The 17,834-nt window shown below is 33.9% G+C and overlaps 1 protein-coding gene across 4 annotated transcripts in view; it reads left to right on the top strand.

The window, feature by feature from the left end:
- The window catches only part of MANEA (mannosidase endo-alpha), a 71,469-nt gene that overhangs the window by 9,366 nt on the left and 44,269 nt on the right, over positions 1-17,834 (top strand). For 3 of the 4 annotated variants that reach the window (XM_082405257.1, XM_082405258.1, XM_082405260.1), the window contains exon 2: positions 1,438-2,019. The exons of the other annotated variant lie outside the window; for it this stretch is intronic. In XM_082405257.1, coding sequence (XP_082261383.1) covers positions 1,476-2,019 — 544 coding nt within the window. In that variant the 5' untranslated portion in view covers positions 1,438-1,475. The remainder of the gene's footprint in view (positions 1-1,437; positions 2,020-17,834) is intronic. 4 annotated transcript variants of the gene reach the window in all.

The following is a 17,834-nucleotide window of genomic DNA, read 5'->3' as shown; positions in this document are numbered from 1 at the left end:
CATATTCCTAACTGAAGACTAGAAGACAAACATAACAGATAATGCCATATGAGAAATAGAGGGTAACAAGACACTTAAAAATCAAAATTAAATGAAGAAAGAGGTGAAAAAGAGAAGGTGCAGTTGTAAAAATTCAGCAAAGATTCAATAAAAGTAATAGCACTTCTTGAAGAAGGAAAGCAAAGCAGTGAAACAATACTAAAGTTAAAATTGGAAATATTTGCTGACATAAAACAGTAGATATTACTAGGTTAATTTCTTAATAGGAAGATAAAGGATTTCTTATGTGATTGATTCTGTTTTCTCTACAAAGTATAAAACATGGCTATCTGAAGAGAATAAAGGAAATTGGTGATGTAGTAGCACGTTTGATGAAAAATGAGAAGGAATGAAATAATTCTTTTGAGGTTAGAAAAGTGAAAGTACTGGGGTATAGTAATAGGCTTGTTAAGCCATCTTGAATGTCCGAAATTTATGGTCATAAATTCAGAGTGAAAAGTCAACATGGTGTGTGTTTTTCTCCAATATCATTATGTGATTCTGGATCAAGGTCAAGCCAGGCATCATTTATTTGAGGTTCTACCAGATAAGTATTAAGGAAGGAGAGAAGTAAAGGAAGTTAAGGGTACAGTTGTCCTTTGGTATCCGTGAGGGGGCTGGGATTGGTTCCAGGACCCACGTGGATACCAAAATCTGTGGATGCTCAAATTCCTTATGTAAAGTGGCATAGTACAGTTTGCCCTCTGTGGGTTCCTCATCCGTGGATTCAAACAACCTGTGGATATGGAGGGCCTACTGTTTTGCAAGTGAGGAATTTCAGTGCTGGACTATGGGCTATAAACTGCTTCACTAGAGACAAAACATGAAGAAAAAAAGTGATGTGTAGAAAATGGAAAAAAATGAAATAACAATTTTGATTGAAAATGACGAGATCAAGATCATGAGTATGACACCTGAGTTGGTGAAATGCGGTGGAAGAACAGGTCATTAGAAGTGAGGTAGTCAAAGAATAAGTTTTTGAAATTCCATTTAATGACTAGGTTTTTAATATACTCATAAATATTTTGTTTTTAAATATGAACTTTTCATTTTATATTTATATTTAGAAAATTTTAGTCTCTCTATATGGAATGTTTCCTTTCTATAGTCAGTATATGTAAAATCTGTCCAAATGATGAAGAATGTATTCATTTTCTTAAATTCTTAAAATCTTTGTCTGACAAAAATGTAATTGTGATATTTCCAAATACATACTGCTGTTCAGTCTAGCCATGTGTAGATTCTTTTGTAGATATTAATATTTGATTATATAGTTAATGTCATAATGCACTTTAAAATTTTGCAGTGTAACACTTTATGGTTTTAGTTTTCCTTTTGAATATATTGGAAAATATTGTTAATACCACTTATTAATTACCGGTTTTCAATAAATTACAGCTAAACATTTACCATTTTGGAATTTAAAGTATGACATCATGGCAAAGTTTCGAAGAAGGACTTGCATCACTTTGTCACTTTTTATTCTATTTATTTTCTCTCTGATGATGGGTTTAAAAATGCTGAGACCACATAAAGCTGCTTTTGGAGATCCTTTTGGACTTGACCTTCTTCCAGAAATTCGGCAACAAACTCCTCATTTGGTAAAAACTTTTGATTCCCAAAAGAGTGACAAAATCGACAGTGAAACAAACGTCAAGAATTTAAAAAGTGTTGAAATCACTGTGAAACCTTCCAAAGCCTCTGAACCTTACCTGGAAGAACTGCCACCTCGGAATTATTATTTACATATATTTTATTACAGCTGGTATGGAAATCCACAATTTGATGGTAAATATGTACATTGGAACCATCCAATCCTCTCGCATTGGGACCTTAGAATAGCCAAGAAATATCCACAAGGGAAACACAACCCCCCAGATGACATTGGCTCCAGCTTTTACCCTGAATTGGGAAGTTACAGCTCTCGGGATCCTTCTGTCATTGAAACTCACATGAAACAAATGTACTCAGCTTCAATTGGTAATTATTTTATGTGTGTGTTTAGATATGTGTGTGTATGTATGTGAGTGTGTATGTATATGTGAGTTTGTGTGTATAAATAATTTTTTGTAGAACATTAATTACTAATTAGTCTTGACATTGTTGTTAATTATAATTTTAAGCTTACACACCATAAATTAAACTGTTGTTAAGCATCTTTTAGCATGTTAACAATAACATTTCTGGATATAATATTTTTATTCATTTCTAATTTAGTACTCCTTCTGAATTTTATTAAATTATGATTGACATAAGCTGCAATGAATTCTCTCACTTTGATGTACATCTGTTTAAATATCACCCCAATCGTGAAGTGAAATATTCTATAGCTTCCCTTATTCAGCCCTCCCTACATACCAGGAAACTATGTATCTTATTTTTATCACTGTAGAGTAGTAGTTGTAAATGCTCTATTATTATATAAAAATAGAATCATCCAACACTTATGTGTGTGTGTGTGGGGTGGGGGGGAGTCTTTTGCTCAGTATGCTGTTTTGAAATTTACCCATGTTGTTAACTCTATCAGTAGTTTAGTCATTATTATTGCTTAATAGTATTCCATTGTATGATTATAGCAATTTGTTTCTGCATTCGTCTTGATGCACATTTGTGATATTTCATACTTTAGGCATGTAGCATAGAATTTGGTCTTTTTTTGTTTGTTTGTTTTTTAAACTAGTCTGACAAACTTATATTTTAACTCCTGTTTATTTCATTTATATTTAATGTAATACTGATATGGGTGATTTTAAATGTTTCATTTTGCTATTTGTTTTCTTTTTCTCTCTGTTCTATTCCTTTTCCTCCTTTTCTCTGCCTTGTATTGAAAATGTTTATTCCATCTTATATTCTCTTCTGGCTTATTAGCTATATTCCTTCATTTTATTTATTTTATGATTGCTCTGATGTTTACAACATGCCTCTTTAACTTAATTGTTGGGAAGTCACAAATTATTCTTATTGTTGTCCCCACTTCCTCTCAACTTTCTCTTCCCTCTAACTTCTGGCACTCCAATTACACATATTTACATAGAGTCATGTTGTCCCACAAGTAAATAATATGAAAAAAATGTGTAATTGGGTGTCTAAAAATTCTTCAATTTATTAATATACCCTTTATAAAACTCTCCCTGTTTTGGTTCCCTCTTTCTTGTTAGTGTCTCTAGCACTAGGGCCACAAGAAGAAATTGGGTATTCTCACATTTTTCTGACTCTTCAGAAGGTGCCAACTCACTGTTGAGCTGATATGGGTATAGAAACATGCAAGACTTTTTCGTGAACAAAACAATATAGAGTTCTGTGAATCTATATCAACTATGTGCAAGATGACTTGTTTTTCTTTTGTGGAGTAATTGGTTACTTTTCAACTATTTTTTGAAAATCTAACATTCTAGTATATATTTATAGCTCTAGTTTCTATGTTGTATGACAAAATATGACACAAAATAGGATTGGTAAATTGAGAGAGCATTGACTGCTGTGTGTGTATGTATCTGCCTCTATTTACAATTTACTTTTGGAGGGAGAATCTTTCAAAAGACTTCTTTCCTATTTTCTACAAAGTATTTGTATCACATTCAAGTCATTTTTGTTATTTCAAGATTGATTTGTTTATGGCTATAAAAGTATACAAAGAGGGTTTTTTTAAATCTCAGATGTATAACTTACATATGTATATATACTCATAACACATATAACTATTATATATAAATATATAAATGACATACTGCATATTTTATAATTTTAATTGTGATTAGGAAGTTTCAGTTCATATTTAGATTTATGCCTAACATTTATAAAGATCTTCCCCATATATTATTTACTACTATATAATTTTTTGGACATGAAATGTTTCAGAACATTGTCAACAGTACAATTTTAATTTTAAGTGTTGGCAGTCACACTATTGAGGCAAATATTTTATTTCTTTGGTTGATTTTCTACTGGGGAACACCTAACACTTGTGAGTAATAAAAGTGACATTACAGTCCATCTGTAAATAAATTATTTCCTTATCCGTTAAACATTGAATTATACTCATTGAGAAATAACTGACATATAATGTTATATAGGTTTAAGATGTGTAAGATATTGAATTTATATATTTATATTTCAGTATGATTGCCATTATAGTGTTAGCTAAAACCTCTATCACATCCCCTAATTATCATTTCTTTAGTGATGGGAATAATTAACACATAGGCTCTTAGCAGGTTTCATGTTTATGATTCAGTTTTGTTGTCTATAATCATTGTACTGGGTATTATATCTCCAGGTCTTAATTTATATACTAGTTGCAAGTGTGTACCTTAAACAATATATCTCCCATTTCCCCAAGCCTGATCCCCTAGTAACCACCCTTCCATTCTGTTTCCTTGTATTCAATATTTTTTTATATTCCACATATAAGAGATAATTTGTAATATTTGTCTTTCTGTGTCTGGCTTATCTCACTTAGCATAAATCCTCACTATCCATCATGTTGTTGCAAATGGTAGGATTTCCTTTTTGCTTGTGGCTGAGTAGTATTCCATTTCCATATATATTTTATATATATACATATATATTTCATATATATAATGGAATATATATATACACACACACCACATTTATTCATTGGTGGACACTTAGGTTGTTTTTGTACGTTGGTTATTGTGAATAATGCTGCATTAAACTTGGTAGTGCACGTATCACTTTGATAACCTGTTTTCATTTCCTTTGGATATATGCCCAGAAGTCAGATTGCTACATCATGTGGTAGTTCTGTTTGTAATTTTTTGAGGAACTCCTATACTCTTCTCTGTAGTGGCTAAACTGTTTATAGTCCCAACAGCTGTGCACAAGAGTTCCCTTTTTTTTCCCATATCTTCACCAACACTTGTCACTCTTTTTTTCTTGGTGATAGATCTCACTGTGGTTTTGATCTGATCTTTATGATTTCTTTCCTTCTGCTAACTTTGGGGTTTTTTTGTTCTTCTTTCTCTAATTGCTTTAGGTGTAAGGTTAGGTTGTTTATTTGAGATGTTTCTTGTTTCTTGAGGTAGGATTGTATTGCTATAAACTTCCCTGTTAGAACTGCTTTTACTGCATCCCATAGGTTTTGGGTCATTGTGGTTTCATTGTCATTTGTTTCTAGATATTTTTTGATGTTCTCTTTGATTTCTTCAGTGATCTCTTGGTTATTAAGTAGTGTATTGTTTAGCCTCCATGTGTTTGTATTTTTTCCTATAATTGATATCTAGTCTCATAGTGTTGTGGTCAGAAAAGATACTTGATACAATTTCAATTTTCTTACATTTACCAAGGCTTGATTTGTGACCCAAGATATGATCTATCCTGGAGAATGTCCCATGAGCACTTGAGAAGAAAGTGTATTCTGTTGTTTTTAGATGGAATGTCCTATAAATATCAATTAAGTCCACTTGTTTAATGTATCATTTACAGTTTGTGTTTCCTTATTTATTTTCATTTTGGATGATCTGACCATCGGTGAAAGTGGGGTGTTAAAAGTTCCCTACTATTACTGTGTTACTGTTGATTTCCCCTTTTATGGCTGTTAGTATTTGCCTTATGTATTGAGGTGCTTCTATGTTGGGTTCATAAATATTTACAATTGTTATATCTTCTTCTTGGATTGATCCCTTGATTATTATGTAGTGTCCTTCTTTGTCTCTTGTAATAGTCTTTATTTTAAAGTTTATTTTGTCTGATATGAGAATTGCTACTCCAGCTTTCTTTTGATTTCCATTTGCATGGAATATCTTTTTCCATCCCCTCACTTTCAGTCTCTATGTGTCCCTAGGTCTGAAGTGGGTCTCTTGTAGACAGCATATATGCCAGTCTTGTTTTTGTATCCATTCAGCCAGTCTGTGTCTTTTGGTTGGAGCAATTAATCCATTTACATTTAAGATAATTATCAATATGTATGTTCCTATTACCATTTTCTTAATTATTTTGGGTTTGTTATTGTAGGTCTTTTCCTTCTCTTGTGTTTCCTGCCTAGAGAAGTTCCTTTAGCATCTGTTGTAAAGCTGGTTTGGTGGTGCTGAATTCTCTTAGCTTTTGCTTGTCTGTAAAGGTTTTCATTTCTCCGTTGAATCTGAATGAGATCCTTGCTGGGTATAGTAATCTTGGTTGTAGGTTTTTTCCTTTCATCACTTTAAATATGTCCTGCCTCTCCCTTCTGGCGTGCAGAGTTCCTGCTGAAAGATCAGCTGTTAACCTTATGGGGATTTCCTTGTATATTATTTGTTGTTTTTCCCTTGCTGCTTTTAATATTTTTTCTTGTATTTAATTTTTGATAGTTTGATTAATATGTGTCTTGGCATGTTTCTCCTTGGATTTACCCTGTATGGGACTCTCTGTGCTTCCTGGACTTGATTGACTATTTCCTTTTCCATATTAGGGAAGTTTTCAACTATAATCTCTTCAAATATTTTCTCAGTCCCTTTCTTTTTCTTTTCTTCTTCTGGGACCCCTATAATTCGAATGTTGGTACGTTTAATGTTGTCCCAGAGATCTCTAAGACTGCCTTCAATTCTTTTCATTCTTTTTTTCTTTTTTCTGCTCTGCAGTAGTTATTTCCACTATTTTATCTTCCAGGTCACTTATCCATTCTTCTGCCTTAGTTATTCTGCTATTGATTCCTTCTAGAGAATTTTTAATTTCATTTATTGTGTTGTTCATCATTGTTTGTTTGCTCTTTAGTTCTTTTAGGTCCTTGTTAAACGATTCTTGTATTTTCTCCATTCTATTTCCAAGGTTTTGGATCATCTTTACTATCATTATTCTGAATTCTTTTTCAGGTAGACTGCCTATTTCCTCTTCATTTGTTAGGTCTGGTGGGTTTTTACCTTGCACCTTCATCTGCTGCGTGTTTCTCTGTCTTCTCATTTTGCTTCACTTACAGTGTTTGGGGTCTCCTTTTCACAGGCTGCAGGTTCGTAGTTCCTGTTGTTTTTGGTGTCTGCCCCCAGTGGCTAAGGCTGGTTCAGTGGGTTGTGTAGGCTTCCTGGTGCAGGGGACTAGTGCCTGTGTTCTGGTGGATGAGGCTGGATTTTGTCTTTCTGGTGGCAGGACCGTGTCCAGTGGTGTGTTTTGGGGTGTCTGTGACCTTATTATGATTTTAGTCAGCCTGTCTGCTAATGGGTGTGGTTGTGTTCCTGTCTTGGTAGTTGTTTGGCATAGGGTGTCCAGCACTGTAGCTTGCTGGTTGTTGAGTGGAGCTGGGTTTTATGTTGAGATGGAGATCTCTGGGAGAGCTTTTGCCTTTTGATTTTACGTGGAGCTGGGAGGTCTCCGGTGGACCAGTGTCCTGAACTCGGCTCTCCCACCTCAGAGGCACAGGCCTGACACCCGGCTGGAGCACCATGATCCTGTCAGCCACAAGGCTGCTAGTGTTGGAGGGTCTCCTGCAGAGGCGGGGGGTGGCTGTGGCTCACCGTGGGGACAAGGGCACTGGCAGCAGAAGTTCTGGGAAGTACTCCTTGGCGTGAGCCCTCCCAGCGTCTCCTCACTGTGGTTTTGATTTGTATTTTCCAGGTGATTCGTAATTTTTTCATGTACCTGTTGGCCATTTGCATGTCTTCCTTGGAAAAATGCCTCTTCGGTTCCTCTGCCCATTTTAAAATTGGATTATTTGCTTGTTTGTTTGGTTTTTGTTACTGAGTTATATGAATTTTTTGTAAATGATGGATATTAATCCCCTATTCATTACATGGTTTGCAAATAATTTCTCCCATTCTGTAGGTGCCTTTTAATTGTGCTATTGTTGCTTTTGCTGTGTAGAAGCTTTTAAGATTGATATAGTTCCGCTGTTGATTTTTTCTTTTGTTATTTGTGCTTTCAGTGTCATATGCAAAATATCAGTGCCAAGACCAATATCAAAGATCTTCCATCCTATGTTTACTTCAGGGCGTTTTATATCAGGTCTTATGTTTACTCTTTGATCCCTTTCAAGGTGATTTTTGTGAGTAGTGTAGGATAGGCCCAACTTTCTTTTCTGTGTATGGTTATCTAGTTTTCCCAGCATCACTTGTTGAAGAGACTGTCCTTTCCCCATAGGCTGTACTTGGTTCTCTTGTCATGTATTGATTTCTCAAGGTGTAAAGTTAGATTGTTTCTTTGCAATTTTTCCCATTTCTTAATATCTGCATTTATTACTATAAACTTTCCTCTCATCTGCTTTTGCAGCATCCTATAGGTTTACATATGTGTTTTTATTTTCATTTGTTTTAAGATAATCTTTGATTCCCATTTTGATTTCTTCGTTCACCCATTGGTTGTCCACGAGTTTGTTGTTTAGTTTCTATATATTTGTAGATTTTCCAGCTATTTTGATTGTTATAAGTATAGCTGTCCCAGCTTCCTTTTGATTTCCACTTGCGTGGAATATCTTTTCATCCTTTCACTTTGAGTTTATGTGCATCCTTAAAGTTTTCTTGTTGGCACCATACAGTTGGGTCTTGTTTTTCATCCATCCAGCCACTTATGTGCCTTTTGATTGGTGAATTCAATCCATTTATATTTAGAGTAATTATTAATATGTGAGGACTTATTAATGCCACTTTATTAATTGCATTTTGGTTTTGTATTTCCAATATTTTTCTCTTTCTGCCTGCATTTGTATATTGGTTATTTTCCATGGTGGTATGCTCTTTTTCCCCCTTTTTTGTCTTTTGTGGATCTCCTCCAGATTTTTGTTTTATTGTTACCAAGGGGGTTATGTGTAAAACATCTTACACATAAAAAAGTCCAATTCAGGCTGAAAGCAACTTATTTTTACTCCCTAATGTGTCTACCATTTTGCTCCTCCCTTTATATTATTGATGTCACAATTTACCTCTTTTTTGTTGTATATTTATTAACAACTTATAGCATCTATAGTTACTTTTCCTTCTCTTTCATTTAGCCTTTATACTATTGTTGAATAGTTAACACACCATCCTACTACAGAGTTATAGTTTTCGAAGTCTGACTGTATATTTCTCAATTTGGCCAGTGTATTGTGTAATTTTGTATGTTTTCATTTGTCTGATTAGCCTGTTTTCATTTCAGCTTGAAGAACTCCTTTAAGCATTTCTTGCAAGGCAGATGTAGTCGTGGTGAACTCCCTTAGATTTTGTTTGTCTGGGAAAGCCTTTACTTTACTTCTCCTTCATATATGAAGGATAATTTTGCTAGATAAAGCATTCTTGGCTGACCATTTTTATCTTTCAGCCCTTCAAATATGTCATTCTGTTGTCCCCTGGCCTGAAGAGTTTCTGCAAAGAAATCTGCTGATAGCCTAATGGCAGTCCATTGTAGATTTAATTCGTTTTTTATTTTTTCCCTGCCTGCCTTTAAAGTCTCAGAGAATGTCTTTTTGCATTGAGATAATAGGATTGTCTATTAGCTTTGTAGACTTGTATATCCAAGTATTTCCTCAGATTTTGGAAGTTCTCAGCTATTATTTCTTTAAATTAACTCCCTGTCCTCCCCCTTCTCTGTCTGGAACCCTGATTATTCTGATATTTGCCTTTTTGATGGATATTCATAGATCACGTTGGCTTTCTTTGCTCTTTTTTAATCTAAATTCCCTCTTCTGTCATTTCAAAATTCCTGTCCTCCAAGTTACATTTTTTTTTTCTTCCATATAGTCAGGCCTGCTGCAGATTTTCTCTATTGCGTAATACTTCAGGTCATTCATTGAATTTTCAGTTTCAGAATTTTGTTTGGTTCTTTATAATAATTTTAATAGTTTCCTTTTCTTTAATAAAGAAAAGGAAATAAAGAAATCATTTTATTCCTGATTTCATTGAATTGTCTTTCTGAGTTTTCTTGTAACTTGTTGAGTTACTTCAGAACAGCTAATTTGAATTCTTTATTAGTTAGATCATATATTCTGCACCTTGTAGCTTGGTTGCTGGAAAATACTGTTTTCTTTTTGTGATGCTGTATTTCCTTGGTTTTATTTATAGTTCTTGTGGATATGGGTTGATGCTGTCACATCTGAAGTAGTAGATACCTCCTTAACTCTGCTCATGCCCTCTGCATATGACATATTATCTTTATAGTGTTGATATTTGAGTTTTTTCCCCTGTGAAGCTATATCTGCTCCAGTATACATCTTATCCCCTGTGGGCAGACTTTTAAGCTTTTATGTCTACTTGGCTTTTAACATTTCACCAGGTTGGCTGTTGGAAACCTCTTTTGTTTCTCAGAATGTGGACACTATAGCTCAGATTTGTGGTTTCTCACTTACTGTGAGAAACCACTGACTGTGGTGGCTTGTTTTCTTAGTGGGCTCCCTGTTTACCAGCACACATTTCTGGAGGTTCACTCTGGAGTGAGCACAAGGAGCCAGCAGCACAGTGGAAGGAGGTGTGGGTGATAGCACTGAGGTGTATTGAGAGTGCCCACATACCTAGTTGAGCAATCTCAATGGGTGGTGTTCCAACAGGCTCATGGCTGGAGTGCTACCCCTTTAATGCTATTCGAAATTCTTTTCTTCTCTTTGCCATCATCCTCCCTTCCCTCAGTTGTGAAGCTCCCACCTTAGTACTCCAGGTGCTGGTGAAGAGAAATGGGTTTCTCCAGCCATATCCTGCCCAGCTGGGGTAGCCTGTTACCCACTGCTTTCTTTTTCCCATGAAGGAGAGGTTACCTCCACTGGATAAATCAGCCTTGTTCAGTGTTTCCTTGGGGGAGGAGCAGCACCAGTAAAGTTTCTCATAATTCCTTCTGTTTGACCAAATTCAAGTCCTTTTGTGAAGGCTGGACTTCTGCAAGTTTTCTTTCATGCATGAGTGCCTGCCAGGGTTAGCACGTACTCAATTTTTGCCTGATAGCAGCCAGTGGGGGTCTAGGCAGATTTGCTGGCCCTGCTGGTTTGGCAGCCCTTAGAGAGGTTTGTCTGTTTCTTACTTGCTACACTGTTGGGGGAGATTCCTCACAGGTCCCTTGGAGTGAGGTGCTAGGTCCCAAAATACCCACAGAGGTGATTCATTTATGTAAGGATATCTAATTAAAAAGGGGGATATAAAGGAGGACCGTCTTATGCCACCATGTTGCTGATGTCACTTCCTATTATACTTATCATTATTAGGCAAAGAATAATTTAACTATAAAAATAGTGAACACAAAACACTATTTTGGTCCATGGAACTATCACGCTGACCCTGGCATTTTTTTAATTGAAGAAGACAGTCAATGAAGGCTATTTGAATTGCTATATGGTTGAATGTGCTTTGACTTCTTTAACCTTCATATTTTTCCTTTGATATAAATGGCCTCATTTTTATTTTTATTGAATTGCTCTGTGAGGGAATGATACTTTTGTATCTCACAGTACAAGCTGGGTAATTATTTGCTTTACCATTAAAGTGTCATGTATATAAATATTAGCAGTTTAACCTTTTTTTTTCCTGGAAAAGAATGACGAAATTAAAATGAAGTATTAATGTTATATTTAAATTCCAACCATTATATTATAATAATGTGTCAGATAGCAGATAGAAGCCACTGATAGATATGTATCCTTTTCAAGTCTTTAAAGTATCACAGATGAGTACCTTTTTTTTAAATAAAATTTTCAAAAAACATAGTGGGGTATTCAGAATAATGGCCCCAAAGATGTACACATTCTAATGGCCAGAATCTCTGAATATATCGTCTTACAAGGCAAAAGGAATTAAGGATGCAGATGCATAATTAAGGTTGCTAATCAGTTCACCTTGAGGTGGGACTAATCTAATCATTGGAGTCCCTAAAAGTAGAAGAGGGAAAAGAGAGAGTCAGAGATAAGTGATCTTAAAAGGACTCAGCTTGCTCTGCCTGCTTTTGAAATGGGGTTAGAAAAGTCATGAGCCAAACAATGTGGTGTCTTCCACAAGCTCAGAACAGCAAGGAAACAGCTTCTTCCTTGGAGCCTCTAAAAAGGAATGTAGTTCAGTGCAACCCCTTGATATTAGCCTAGTGAGACCCATGTCAAATTCTGACCTATAAAACTGTAAGATAATACATTTTTCATTGTGTTAAGCCATTACATTTGTGTTCATTCGTTGTGGTAGTAATAGAAAACTAATACACTTAGCAAAACATAATTCATTCTATGTCTTTAAAATTATCTTCCCTTTCCTTCAGTTTAGCACTAAATACTTACTGCGTTTCTACCGTGTCCCAACCTTATGTTAGATTCTAGGGACAAGAAGAAGAAGAAGTCGCATATCTTGGACTTCCCATTGTTTTCTTCACTGGTACTTCAAAAGCACTAGATGGAAACTAATATTAGAATATTTTCTGAAGGTGGAAATTATCAGTTTTTACAAGGCCACAATTATCTCTGTATCTCCTGCCTTTAAAATTTGTACATAAAAGTAGAAGAAATAGAACTTACAGTAAGATGAATTAGATTTTTGACGTTTAAATTAACATCTAACACAATGTCATAAATTTTCCTTTTAGAGTAATTGTATTAAGTTTAAAATGCATATTTATAAATGCAGATTGGTGATAGTTTCATATTGCTATAGATAACTGAGTTTAGTTCTACTGATTGCTTTATCTCTTGGGAGTGTGCTGGGTTTTTCTTGTTTTTACGTATGCCTTGTAATTTTTTCTTGAAAGCTTGTTGTCTTTTGTAGGTCCATAGAGACTGTAGCATGTAGCTTTCATCTCTGGAAAATGGACATGCCTCTCTTTCTGCTAAGAACGTAATATGGGCATTTCTCACTTCATTTGTTAAGAAGACTGTACTATCGCCATTGACATGTTCTTCTACTTTTATCAAAAATCCAATGACTATGTATATTTGTTTGGGTTTATTTCAGGACTCTATTCTGATCTGTTGATTTAATATGTCTATCCTTTCATCAGTACCACCCTGTCTTGATTGCTTTAGCTTCCTGAAGTCAGGTAGTATGATTCCTCTTTGTTCTCTTTCAAAATTGCATTGGCTATTTAATTCCTTTGCCTATTCATATCAACTAGTCCGTATCTTTAAAATATCCTGGTGGAATTTAGAGTGGGATTGCCTTGAATATATAGATCAATTTGAGGAAAGTTGACATTTTAAAAATAATAAGTTACCACTATTGAACAATAACAAGTTAAATATTCCATTCCATAAACGTGATGTATTTTTCCATTTATACAGGACTTTAAATTTTTTTTAACTTTCTTTAGATTTTTATAATTTTCAGTGTACAGATTCTGTACATATATTTTTACATTTATTTTAAGTATATTTTTGGGGGGTGTTATTATAAATGATACTGTTTCTTAAATTTTTATTTTTTTGCCCATCAAAAGTGTATAGAAATACTATATATTTATATCTATATCTTGTATCTTGTGATTTTGATAAACTCAGCTTATTAACTCTAGGAGCATTTTTGTGGATTCTTTGTGTTTATAGACAATTGAATGCAAATAAAGACATGTTTGTATCTTCCTTTCTAATCTGTATACCTTTGTTTCTTTTTCTTGCCTTATTGCACTGGTTTGGACTTCCGATGTTATGTAGATATAAGTGGTAAGAGAAGAGGATATACTTGACTTGATTTTGATCTTAGGGGAAAAGAAGTCTTTCTTCATTAAGTACTATATGAGTTCTAGGGTTTTTTTAATGTCATTTATCAAGTCAAAAAAGCACTTCTATTACTAGTGCTGAGAGTTTTACCATGCTGAGTTTTATCAAATGCTTTCTTTCTGTACCCATTGATAAGATCTTAAAATTTTTTTTTTCAAATTCTTTTCATTCTGGTAAAATACACTTAACATACAATTTACCATTTTAACCATATTTAAGTGTACAGTTCAGTGATATTAAATACATACATAACACTGTAAACCATCACCCCCATCCATCTTCATAACTCATGTTCATAACTGAAACTTTACCTATTAAATGATAACTCCCTATTCCCCTCCCTCCACCTTTGGCAACAATCATTATACTTTCTGTCTCTATTATTTTGTATCTAAGCACCTCATATAAGTAGAATCATACAGTATTTATCTTTCTGTGACTGTTTTATTTCACTTAGCATCATATGGGTTCATCCATCTTGTAGCATATTGCAGAATTTCATTCTTTTTAAAGATTGAATAATATTCCACTGTATGTAGATACCACATTTTGCTTATATATTCATCTGTTGATGGACACTTGAGTTGCTCCCACATTTTAGGCATGTGAATAATGCTACTATGAACATGTGTACAAATATAAATATCTCTTCAATAACCAGACTTCAACTTCAATTTTTTAGTTATATACTTAGATTGGTATTACTAGATTACGTGGTAATCCTGTGTTTAATTTTTTGAGGAACTGCTCTACTGTGTTCCACAGCAACTGTACCTTTTTACATACTTACCAACAGTGCACAAGGATTTCAGTCTTTCCACATCCTTGCCAACAATTGTTTTCTGGTATTGTTTTTTTTTTTTTAATAGGAGCAAGCCTTATGGGTGTGAGGTAGTATCTCATTATAATTTTGATTTGCATTTCCCTAATGATTAGTGATGTTGAACATCTTTTCATGTGCTCATTGGTCGTTGAATATTTTCTTTGGAGAAATTTCTGTAAGTCCTTTGCTCATTTTTAGTCTGGTGGTTTATTTTTTTTATTGTTGAGTTTTAAGAGCTCTCTCTATACTCTGGATGTATTAATCCCTTGTCAGATAAATGATTTGCAAATATTTTCCCCCATCCTGTGGGTTGCATTTTCACTCTGTTGATAGTGTCTTTTGATGCACAAAATTTTTAAATCTTCATAAAGTCCAGTTTATTTATTCTCTATTTTGTTACCTGTGCTTTTGGTGTCATATCCAAATAATCATTACCAAATCTGCTGTCAGGAAGATTTTCCCCTATGTTTTCTTCTAAGAGTTTTGTAGTTTTAGGTCTTACATTTAGATCTGTGGTCCATTTTGAGTTAATTTTTGTGTATGGTGTTAAATAAGGGTCCAACTTAATTCTTTTGCATGTGAACATCCAGTTTTCCCAGCACCGTTTGTTAAAAAGACCGTCCTTGCCCCATTGAATGGTCTTGGCATCTCTGTCAAAAAAGATTTGAACATATATGCAAGGGTGTATTTCTGGTCTTTATTCTATTCCATTAGTCTATATGTCTTTATGCCAGTACCACACTATGTTGATTACTGTTGCTTTGTAATAAGTTTTGAAATCAAGAGGTATGAATCCTCCAATTTTGTCCTTTTTCAAGATTATTTTGGCTCTTCAGGATCACATGAAATTCCATATGAATTTCAGGATGGGTTTTTCTATTTATGCAAAAAATGTCATTGAGATTTTGATAGGGATCACATTGAATATGTAGATCACTTTGAATAGTCATGACATTTTAACAAAATTAATTCTTTCAATCCATGAACATGGGACATGCTTGCATTTTTCGTGTTGTCTTTAATTTCTTTTAGCAATGTTTTGTAGTTTTCATTGTACAAGTCTTTCACCTCCTTAAGTTACTTCATAAGTATATTTTCCTTTTTGATGCTATCGTGTTTGAATTGTTTTTGAAATTTTCAGATTGTTTGTTGTTATTGTATAGAAATGAAACTAATTTCTGTGTGTTAATTTTGTATTCTGCAATTAGGATTAATTCACTTATTCTAATTATTTTGTGTATGTGGAATCTTTAGAGTTTTCTGCATATAAGATCATGTCATCTGCAGAGAAAATTTTACTTCTTTCTTTCCAGTTTGGATGCCTTTTATTTCTTTTTTTTTCCTAATTGCTGTCTAGAACTTCCAGTACTGTGGTAAATGGAAGTGGTGAAAGTAGACATCATTGCCTTGTTCTTGATGTTAGAGGAAAAGCTTTTAGTCTTTCACTGTTGAGTATGCTGTTCACTGTAGCTGTTTCATCAAAAGCTTTTGTTTTTGTTGTGGTATTTTTTTTTCTATTCCTAGTTGTTGAGTGCTTTTATGAAAGAGTGTTGAATTTTGTCAGATGCTTTTTCTGCATCAATTGAGATGACCATTTATTTATTTTTCCCTTCATTCTGTTAATGTGGTATATTACATTGATCAACTTCCATTTGTTGTATCATCCTAACATTCCAGGAATAAACCCTACCTAGTCATGATGTGTAACCCTTTTAGTATGCTGCTAAATTCAATTCGCTAATATTTTTTTGAGAAGTTTTGCATCAGATTCATAAGGGATAGTAGTTTGTACTTTTCTTGTGTCTTTGTCTGACTTTGGTATTAAGGTAGTGCTGACCTTATAGAATGAGTTGGGAAATATTCTCTTCTCTTTGGTTTTTGGAACAGTTTGAAAAGGATTGCTTCAGTTCTTCTTTAAATATTTGGTAGAATTCACCCATGAAGCCATCTGGTCTAGGGCTTTTTTTATGGTCAGGAGATGTTTGTTTATTGATTCAATTTCCTTAATAGTGATAAGTCTATTCAAATTGTTTATTTCTTCATAATTCAGTCTGGGTAGGTTTTGTGCTTCTAGGAATTTGTCCATTTCATCTAGGCTATCAAATTTGCTGTGTAAAATTGTTCCTAGTACTCTTTAGTTATCATTTTGCTTCTGTAGAATCAGTAGTAATATCCTCACTTTCATCTTTGATTTTAGTAATTTGTGTCTTCTCTCTTCTCCTCTTAGTTCATCCAGCTAAAGATTTGTTGATTTTGTGATCTCTTCCAAAAAACAAATTTTGATTTCATTGATTTTCTCTATTGTTTTTCTGTTTTGTGTTGCATTTATATCTGAGCTAATCTTTCATTATCTCTTTCCTCTGCTAGCTTTAGAATTAGTTTGTTCTTTTTCTAGTTCCTTAAGTTGTAAAGTTGTTTATTTGAGATTTTCCTTGTTTGTTAAATGTAAACATTTACAGCTATTTGTTTACCCTTTAGCATCACTTTGGCCACATCCCATAAGTTTTGGTATGTCATGTTTTTGTTTTATTCATCTCTTAAGTGTTTTCCAATTTCCCTTGTGATTTTTTTCTTTGATCCATTGACTGTTTAATCTTTAGTGTTTAATATAGTTACTTATATGGATTGATTTTCAAATGTTGAATCTCATTTTTCATTCCTAGAATAAACCCCATTTGGTGATGATTTATTATCCTGCTTCTATATTGCTAAATCCTGTTTGCTCATCTTTTTAAAGGATTTTGTGTCCTTTTTCATGTGAGATGTTTGTCTGTGGTTTTTCTATTCTTGATGTCTTTGTTTTTTGTCATCAGAGTAGGTTATGACCTCATAAAATTAGTCAAGATGTCTTCCCTCTTGCATTTTCTGGAAGAGATTGAGTAGAGTTGGGTTTTTTTTTTTTTTCTTACCTATTTGATAGAATTCACCTGCGAAATCCTCTTGGGCTGGTGATTTCATTATTTTTTTAACTACAAAATAAATTTTATTAATAGACATAGGTCTGTTCATGTTATCTATTTATTCTAGAGTGAGTTTGGGTACTTTTATGTCTGAAAGAACTGGTCCATTTCATCTAATTTGTTAGTTTTTTGGGCAACGAGCTGTGTGTATTATTTTTCTTATGCTTTTAAAGTATATGGCATCTATATAGATGCTGCCAAAAGATTTCTGTTTCTTTTCTCCTTTTTTTCCTGTCAGTATTTATAGAGTTTGATTATTATTGTTGACTCTTTCAGGGAACCAACTTTTGGTTTCATTGATTCTCTGGAAAAAGAATGTGTTCTGCTGCTGTTGAATGGGCTATCTTATAAATGTCAATTAGTTCAAGTTCTTGATAGTATTGTTCAGATCTTCTTTATCCTTTCTGATTTTCTGCTTGTTTTATCAGTTACTGATAAAGCA

This window comes from Balaenoptera borealis (assembly GCF_965194805.1).
Source record: "Balaenoptera borealis genome assembly, chromosome: 9".
NCBI lineage: Eukaryota > Metazoa > Chordata > Mammalia > Artiodactyla > Balaenopteridae > Balaenoptera > Balaenoptera borealis.
Note: the sequence above shows the minus strand (reverse complement) of the source record. Positions and strands in the feature narration are given on the sequence as shown.